General features: G+C 39.7%; 1 protein-coding gene across 4 annotated transcripts in view; it reads left to right on the forward strand.

Moving 5' to 3' along the window:
• The window catches only part of stard13a (StAR related lipid transfer domain containing 13a), a 56,753-nt gene extending 48,807 nt beyond the window's left edge, over nt 1-7,946 (forward strand). For all 4 annotated transcript variants that reach the window (XM_082548935.1, XM_082548934.1, XM_082548936.1 and 1 more), the window contains 9 exons: nt 753-923; nt 1,509-1,668; nt 1,796-1,994; nt 2,346-2,559; nt 3,456-3,570; nt 4,097-4,348; nt 5,111-5,328; nt 5,784-5,960; nt 6,043-7,946. In XM_082548935.1, coding sequence (XP_082405061.1) covers nt 753-923; nt 1,509-1,668; nt 1,796-1,994; nt 2,346-2,559; nt 3,456-3,570; nt 4,097-4,348; nt 5,111-5,328; nt 5,784-5,960; nt 6,043-6,160 — 1,624 coding nt within the window. In that variant the 3' untranslated portion in view covers nt 6,161-7,946. The remainder of the gene's footprint in view (nt 1-752; nt 924-1,508; nt 1,669-1,795; nt 1,995-2,345; nt 2,560-3,455; nt 3,571-4,096; nt 4,349-5,110; nt 5,329-5,783; nt 5,961-6,042) is intronic.
• Nucleotides 7,947-9,837: the final 1,891 nt, after the last annotated feature.

A 9,837-nucleotide genomic window follows, 5' to 3' on the forward strand; every position in this document is an offset into this window, starting at 1 on the left:
AGTAAAAAGGGTGGTGATCCTGGGTTAAATTGTGTTTATATTTACAGCTCGTTGTTCACTTTCATTGGTGGTATAGATTCTAAATGATAAACCATAAAAAAAGGGTCAGTTACTGCTTGTATGTTTCATTTTCTCTTGCCTGCGTAAGAGTAAATAGCTAATAGATAGACATCAGGCTTAACTGCTGCCTAGCAACACCTCTGTCAAGTATCCAGTACTGGAAAATTGGTGCGATGCCCTTTGTTGTCCATATATGCCTCTCTGGACATGTACTATAAATGTTGGGAGTCCAAATAATATTGCATGGTTCCTCTGAAGTTAAAATCGGCTCCAGCAGCCTGTGCTTGATGAATCAAGTGGGTGCCTTTCAAAGCTGAAGTCTTCTCACTCCACATCAGCACTTTGTCCTCCACCTTTGAACAGTTCTTACTAAGTTCATTAAGAAAAGTAATATATGCTTCTCCTACTCTCTGCTGGAGAATCATAAGAGCCCCTGATGGTTGAATGGTTGATTTTTAATCAAGGACCTCCTCTTTAACATTGAACAGGTTGGGTAATGTTTCTACTGGCTGCCTTCAGCAAATCAAATCTGTCTAACCTGAAGTTTTGTTTTAAACCAGTACAATTATATTCTTCCCTAAACGCTAGTTCCACAAAACTATAATAACAAGACTCAAAATAAACTAGACTCATATTTACAGTGACTGAATCACAGTGTCTGATTGTTTGCTGGTATTTTCTTCCCATCCCAGTCTACGATGGCCCAGTTTCAGAACTTCAGATCATCTCAACCAGCCGGCATCTTCTCTGCAGATCAGCAGCCAATCAGCGGGCCAGCTCAGCCTGCTGCAAAAGTTTTCCCTGCTCCGCCTCACCGCCATCATGGAGAAATACTCGATGTCCAACAAACACGGCTGGACGTGGTGGGCGTGCATTACAATCACTGCACAATTTCAAGTCTACGTTTGTCTTTCAGTCATTCATTTATTATAAAACTAGACATTCACAACCTGTCAAACATACACGCAAAGTATCTCAAACTGTTTTATACATTTCTTTATCAAACCTCTTTCTTCATCTCCCCGTCTTTTTTTCCTCAAATATAAAAAATATAAACCATCTTTTTGGTTTTTCCTTATGTGGTCCAGGTTAGCAAGGTACAGTATGTTCTATACGCGTGACACTTTTTGCAGTGGTTATTTTTACTGCTTCCATTAACTCTGCAGAAGAGCTGAAACAGCAGGACCATATGGCCAACCATCAGCTTCATTTGGTTTCAAAACATGCATGCAGTTGGGCTCGTGCATGCCGCAGTGTTTGAACAAACTGGCTTTAGGTTGTCACCCCCACACACTTTCATCAGTTGATTATGCTCTCCAAACGCAAGCTTTGACTTGTTTACGGTGACCTTTGTTTACTCCTGTCAACCGGCATTTAAATAAAGAGAAGATAATCAAAGTATGTGCCACTTTTTCTGCCACACACTTAATTCTCTCTATTGCTTTCAGGTCTGTGCCAAAGTTTATGAAGCGCATGAAGGTGCCAGACTACAAAGAGAAGAGTGTGTTCGGGGTTCCCCTCATTGTCCATGTCCAGCGCTGTGGTTTTCCACTCCCCTTGTGTTTACAGCAAGCCCTCAGCCACCTCAGAACACATTGTCTGGACCAGGTTAGAATCAATAAAACTTTGTCCTTCTTAAAGCGCTACTGAAGGCGTGAATAAGCCGATAAACAGTTAATGCCCTGCCTGTCTCTTTCCCGTGACTGTCCCTTCCCTTCTGGTCTTCTTCTCTTAGGTTGGATTGTTCAGGAAGTCCGGCGTGAAGTCTCGTATTCAGGCGTTGAGGCAGCAGTGCGAGTTGTCTCCTGACTGTGTGAACTATGAAGACCAATCAGCTTACGATGTTGCCGACATGGTCAAACAGTTCTTCAGAGACCTGCCTGAACCTCTCCTCACAAGCAAGCTAGGAGAAACCTTCCTGCATATTTATCAGTGTAAGCCACCTCAGAGGCACACCTGCAGTCATTTGCATGTGACTGTAAATAGCTTTAATGGTTTAGTTGGCCTTAGTAAACAGGCAAACACAGTATATGTGATCTGTTTGTTCTTCTAATTAAAAATTAAAATCACATTTTAATTTCTGAACCAGTAAAAAACTGCTTCAATCTTTAATCAACGATATGCTATAAAACAACGTTGTTAATTGTATCCAAAATCATAAATCATATTCAGTCAAATATTGAAAACAGTATTTGCTATATAATGAAGAATTTCTATTGTTTAAAACCTTAACCACATTGTTTATTTGACCCATCACTCCTCCTCACGTCCATATTTTTCTTCAGATGTCCCAAAGGAGCAGAGACTGCAGGCCGTCCGAGCGGCCATCTTGTTAATGCCAGACGAAAACAGGGAGGTTCTGCAGACGCTGCTCTACTTCCTGCGTGACGTTACATCAATGGTGGAGGAGAACCAGATGACACCCATGAACCTGGCTGTTTGTCTGGGGCCGTCGCTCTTCCACCTCAGCATACTGAAGAGCGAAGCCTTATCACCAAGGTGCGCATATGGGATGATGAACACGCTGATTCTTGCATAAAAAACATAGAAGCTGATGAAAGTGAAATTAATAACTCGTATTTGCCTTAAACATTTGATTACATTTAATTACACTGTTTTAATTGTTTTTAGTTCTCCATAAATTCCACAAATTTACTCCTTTTGCTAAAATCTGATGCCACACAACACTAGTCTTTACAAATATTTCCTTGCATATAAAAATATCTCTCAAATTTCTCTTTTTAACTTTTGGATATTGGTAACTGATTTTATGCTTTGTTAATTGAGCAAATCTAAATACTACTAAACATTTGACTATTACAGTCATCAGTTAACAAAAGAAGGATTCAGTTGGTTCTCAGTTTTGTTCACAGTTATGGATTATTCTGAGCAGTGTAAAAATGTCAGTGTAAACGAAGATTGTAATTATGTGTCAGTACATTTAGAAAATCAACAATCATGGTAAAAAAGAAGATACGTCCCATTTCAGTTATAAGGTTTCATGTTTGAGGATAAAATTCAATAGTACTTGGTCCTTACCAGGTGTTAAAATTAGATGTTTAAAACTTCAGGTGTGTCATTATTTATTTATTAAAATTGAAGAAAAAGTGCAGACACACTGTGAAAAGAGAAGTACACATTTATTTCTTCCTCCATAGAAAATAATGGGGTAAGTAGCAGCAAGGTTCTGCTAATCAAACGGTGTAACCACCCTTATAAAGATTGTTTGTCGTGCTACCACTCTGATTCTCCTTCCTTGTTGTAATGTTTGCTATAATTTGCATGAAGATCATTTGTATGTTAGGGATCTGGACTTAATTCTGTCCATTAATGACTCCGTGTATATCACCTGTTGTACAGTTCTGTATATTCAATAATAATTTGTGTTCCTCAAGGTCAATTCAGAGGAAGTACACTACAGGCCAACCCGATCAGAAAGACCTCAGCGAGAACCTGGCTGCCACTCAGGGCCTGGCACACATGATCACCGAGTGCCAACGTCTGTTTCAGGTCAGGATCAAATACGCCACTATTTATTTCTGTTCACAAAGAAATAATACATGACTCTATCTTTATGTAAGACACTGACAAACAAACATGAAGCTGACTGATGTTTGCCCTGCTGCGTGGTTAGTAGCCAAGGCCACGTTATAATTGCATTTAATGAGCTCATTTCTAAAACTGTAGCTCATCATTACTTTGAGGCTGTCAGCGTGTAAAGTATGCTGCTGCTTTCAGGGAGAAAGACAAACAGATTTGATTACTATGCATGCGGTTTGAAGGGTTTTCATACAGGACTGAATGATTAGCTCTTCTTAACCCACAGAGGACTGCAGAATTCCTCCAACACAGGGAAATGACCAGTGAGGTTATGTTTAGAAGATAATGGATATTAAAACGTTTTACCAAACTGACAGGAGCTGCTGTAATACACTATTAAACTTATAACTACAGTTCATTTTCCTCTGTAAAAGTTTTTGTATTTAGCTGAAGTGGTGCTGTGTGATCTGATTCACTTTCTCTGGCTGTTCCACAGATCCCAGAGGAAATGGTGACCCAGTCCCACAACTCCTACATGGAAGCTGAGCTGATGGTGCCCCCGCTGGACGAGCTTTGCAAAGCTCACGAGGAGGAAGTGGATGTGGATGAGGAAGAAGAAGATGAGGAAGGATCCTATCATGCACACCTAGAAAGGCTGATCCAGAACCTGCTGAAAGAGGCCAAAGATAAGAGCAAAGGCTGGGTGTCTCGCTCAACTACTGACCATACAGAACTGTCATTTAAAAAGGTATGTGTGGCTACTGAATCTCTAGAATAATGGATGGATATTGGGAGGGTTTGGAAGAAACTGGATGCAGAGCAAGGACCACAGTCATACAGACATAGAAGCTGTCAGTAACGCCCAGTAACACTCAATTGCTGGGGAAAAGTGTATGTTGCACAACCAGTTGGCTAGTGGTTGTGACTGAGAGGATCCTGGCAATTGCAGCAGTGAAATTTCTGCAAACTACTTGCTCGATGATGATGCAAACTACAAATGTTGGAAAGCTGAATCTTTTGGAATGAGGCCATTTCCAGTTTAAGATGCACTTTTTCAAGTTTTACTACAACGTGAAGAGATGGTAAACTGTTTGCAGAGTCAGCATCTTCCATACAAATACTGATCACTGTAGTTTGCTAGTAACAAAAGTTTTTTTGGGGGGGGGGGGTTTGACCATCTCTATATTTGCATGTGATTTAAACCTAGCTACAGCCAGCAGCCACTTGCCAACTAATTAGAAAATGCATATTTTTCTTTAGCAACAGAACGTTGCTCAGGTTTTTTCTGACTAGTCTCTTGACCTCTGTGACTTGGGCTTGAAGTGGAAATCAGAAAAATATTGTTCTTATTCATGTCTGTGCAAGCAGATTATCAGAAACATATACTGATTACATCTACATCTAACCACTTAGTCTGGTCTAGGAAAATCAAATCTATAAAGTTTCTAGTATTGCCCTTGAGATACACCTTTACATAATATTTCGCTCTTCCAATGTGTTTCTCTCTAAGGTAGGAGACGGTAACCCTCTGAGGAGGTGGAGAGTGTGTGTCGAGGTGTCGGCAGCTCCCGCTGAGGTGCTGCATCGGCTGCTGAGAGAACGCCCGCTGTGGGAGACTGAATTACAGCAGGAGAAGATTCTGGAGACGCTGGACAAACAGACGGATGTGTACCTGTACTCCTGCTGCAACATGCCACCTCAACCCACCTGTGAATATGTGGTACTAAGGTCAGGGAAACTAAATTTCGTTTGCATTTTCTTTTTGCAATCGGTGTTCTCCCTCACATAAAGACTGACGTGTTGAATGAAAAGATTAAGCAGAAAGAGCAACAGTATGTCTGTTTAAACAGGGCTTTACATACAGGAGAATTTTTAAAATACCACACTGGGTAAAAAGAAGAGCTGTGACAAGCGGCTGATTAGTTGTTGGAAAGAAAATTGATATGTTCTCCAACTCCTACAAATGTAATGGGGGCAGGTTCTTCATATGTGACAGTTTGCAGCTTTTATTCTTGGCAAGACGAGACATTTATTATTTAATAATATGAACATTTTGATTGCCTGTTTCAAAAATGTAATCGCCCGAGAATTTACATGAAATTGTTCCTGAAAATAAACCATTGATAGTTGAAGCCCTAATAAGAAAGAATACCTCAAATTGACTCCTTGCTTGTGTCCTTTAGATCATGGCGTACAGACCTCTGTAAAGGCTCCTCTGCGCTTGTTAGTGTGTCTGTCGATCATGAAGACAGCCCACCGATAGGATCAGTGAGGGGGGTTGTGCTGGAGTCACAGTACCTCTTAGAGCCCTGTGGGACGGGGAGGACCAGACTCACCCATATCTGCAGAGTGGACCTCAGGTGTGGATGCACCTCCAGGGTTTTTAAAGTCTTATGTTTCAACCTCGTCTGCAGTCGCTAATGAGTGTGTTTCTTGTTACAGGGGAAGATCTCCAGAATGGTACAACAAGGCATTTGGTCACCTATGTGTTAACGAAGCCCAGAGGATCCGCTCTTCTTTTCTCCCCGTTGACCAGACAAGCCCCGAGGCCAAGCTCTGAACCCCAGAAATTAAGCTTTGTCTTGGGTCACACTGCCAAAGCAGCTGAGCCTGAGAACCAGTGACCCAGGAGGATAATCACCCAGGCAGTGGACTTCAGCCTTTTCACGGTGCTGAGGCATAGGAAGCTTTACTGTACCACACACAGACACACACACTGAAGGAAAGAGTATTTGTGTCATTTTATCAGGTGTCTTTAAACAACATATCACTACTTATTTTTATCATAAATCATTATTTTCCAAGCCTTTAAAAAACACAGATTCAGTGTTTGTTTCCAGTAAAGTAATTTAGTGATTTGACACCAGGTCTCATGTATCCATGTAGATTATTGGAACTACATTATTATATTATTATATTTCTCTGATTTAATCTTCCAAATCTTCCAGTGACGAGGTAAGGAAGCCAGCACCAGCAAGTATGATCATGACGATGCTGCTGCAGTGGTTGGGTTAGTGTTTAACCTTCACCTGATCACTTTCATGGTTACTGTAACAGAGTACCTAACAGAAATGTACACCGAAGTTAAATATAAGTTATATTAGAACATATAATATAAATTATATGAATATAAATACAACAGATATAAATTATCTTAACTAATTTTACATGACCTGCCTGACAAATATACATGACAAATTTGATCAAAGCATTTCACAATGTTTTCTATTAATAGAAAATAGATAATGTTACTTCTATTCTGATTCCATTGTAGAGTATTTATATAAAAAAAACAATCACACAGCATTGATAGTATGTGATGATCTTCAAATCTAAACTAATAATACACTCGTGCAAACCTCCATGACATGCAGGTTTGCTCCTTTATTAATTAATACACATGTAGTTATTAAATGAAAAACTACACATACTGTAAAAATGCAAAGAAAACATCTGTGCTCTAAAAATACCAAGACCAGCACATAGTTACGTGTCAGCACTGTGTTGTGAAAGCTGCACTAGTTTCAGGTGAAATGACTTTCACAAGGATCTGAATCACATAAAGGGAAAACACTCATCGGGTCCGTGAACGTGCTCAGCATACATTTTGTGGAGATTACTGTTTATTTTGTTCTCTATTGTCACTATTTACAGTGTTATCTAAATGAAATGCCATTTTAAAGTTATTGTTGTCATTACCTTTCTGTATATTGTGTCACTGTTGCTTGTTTTGTTTGTTTTTTTTGCTCTCATATTATACAATGTCTAAGACATGTGACCATTGCTCTGCTTCTGGGAAGCATGTTTGAAATGTTTGCGAGTGTGCACGGTGATGCCTGTGTATCTGCATTCTGAATATATGTACAGGCTGTACTGTAAATATCTGCAATGCTTTCTGTGCCAGCAGATCAAACACCATAGTTTTTCAGGGTCTTCCTATCATATTGATATATGCTGAAATGTGAACCTTCCATATATTATCCTACTAAAGCAATAGCAGACTAAAGCTTTGTGGCTCTTATTGTTTCAGCTGTAGGCGGCGCTGCTACGGTGTTACTATGATAGGCTATAATATTTTTACAGTGCTGGCATAATCCCGCGCGGATGCCTTTCGCTGGGGAACAGTGTGACGCGTGTGTGTCTAGATGTGTGTATGTGAGCGATAATAAGACAGACAATGAGTGAGAGTCTTTGACGTGAACCCTCAGCCGTGTGTGATGAGGCTTCAAACCTAGCTGGGTAGGCCTGGTTGATTTATGCTTGACTATTTCTGATAAAGTGACAGAAAACAGAACCGTGGTTACTGAACATGAGAATAAAAATATCAAATGTCAACAAAAATGAAATGTCGTCTTCAGTTTTTCTGTCTCTGATTTGTGTAAATTATTCAGTAAATTCAAGAATATCAGGTGTTATATATCCTCATGTCCACTGAGGGGTGCTGTTGCCCCTGAGGAGTCTGAATGAATCTGGAAAGTATGCCATGGAAAGTATTTTTAGATAACTGAGTTAATGAAGAGTCATCACAGCATCAGGGGGGGCATCCCTGAGGACTTTTTCACTCTTCTCTCCTTGAGTCCTTTCAACTAATGGATGGGAACTAAAACTCCGATGCTCAGATCAATACTCCATCACATTTACCTACTTAGCCATGTTAGATGGGGACTCTCGCAGAGGGCAGCGAAGGTGTTTGAACACAGACTGCTGCTCCTCTCAGCTCCCCTGTCTGTTATTCTTGTGACAACACAGAAACACTACTTTAACTTCTACCTCATTTAACATGTCAGTGGTTTTATCAGGAAAGTAGGGCATGCAGTAACATCCCCTGCATGTCAATGATCCTCTGCGCTGTGGGTGTGCTTCAGCTACACTACTCCATGGGCGCTGACAAATGAGAAACACCATGTTGCAAATTACACTATGAAAAAAAAAATGTTACTGAATCAATAGTTTTCCCATGAATCCTTTTTCTTTTGTTTTTTTCTTGGAGCCGCAGAGGTCTAAGCAATAAATGAAGCCATGGTCTGTGTAACAGAAAACTGATGTGACATGATGGCCTTCAATATGTGCAGAAAAATACAGAGGGATTTAAAACAGCATCAATATTTTTCTCACACAGGATGACCCTGCAAAATGATTAGAGAGGGGGGGGACCTCTTCTGGAGGGAACAGGAAGTCCAGCTGCTGCACCATCACTCTAAATAATCTGGTATGTAGGGCACCGTTTTGTCATGTTTAAATTTACTTTGTGTTCATTTGCAGAGGTTTTAAACATGAGGAGATCGCGAGGCCGAAGAAGACGAGCAGGAGTACAAGCAGTGTGAGCTGGAGGCTTATTTTATCATGTCAAATTACTTTTTAATGCAATTGCCCATGTCATCTTTCCACATTCTGCATTTCTACTTTGTTAGTCATGTGTGTCTGTATGAGACAGTAACAATCAGTCTAAATCAATAAAGGCTCGTGCTTAAAAAGTCTTTGTTAAAATTCAATTCATTATTTATTGACTTGATATAGTTTAGTTATCTAACATGTTCCAGTATGCACAGTATTCAGTTTAACAGCATTTGTTTTGTGATGTCTAAATACATTCAAGTCCTTATGTGCTTTATTGTACTTTCTTCTCAGAATCCTTCTGAGGACTTTTTGAAAACTTGACAATATATAATAGAGTTCCAGAGTTGTTGACAGACGTATTTGTGATAGATACACTTCAAAGCCAACTGGGGCTTTTCTTCTTTGCTTTTACTCACTTTGTGTTCTGGCCTCTGTCACAAATACAAGAGTTACTGCAGTTGGCCAGTTGTAATGCATTCTTTCTTATATAACTGTCATATTATATATGAAGTTACATATTAAGTCAGGTGACAAAAATGAATCAGTTATAGATGAGACTGAGGTAATGAGAAGACTGGAGAAGGCCTGGATGTACCATAATTTTCAAAAGATGAGATAAAATCGAGGTCACTATATTTGGGCCTAAAAATCTTAGAAACCAGATATGTTCTCTGGATGGCAATTACTTGGTCTCCAGCAGCACTGTGAGGAATCTTGGAGCCATTTTTGACCAGGATATGATACAATATAAGCATATTTAATACATATGCAGGACTGCTTTCTTACAATATCTATAAAGAAGCATCCTGTCTCAGACGGATGCTGAAAAACTAATTGTTTATGCATTTGTTATTTCTAGGTTGGGTTATTTTAACTCATTATTATCATGTTCTTCTAAAA

This window comes from Aulonocara stuartgranti (genome assembly GCF_965226115.1).
Source record: "Aulonocara stuartgranti genome assembly, chromosome: 10".
Classification (NCBI taxonomy): Eukaryota; Metazoa; Chordata; class Actinopteri; order Cichliformes; family Cichlidae; genus Aulonocara; species Aulonocara stuartgranti.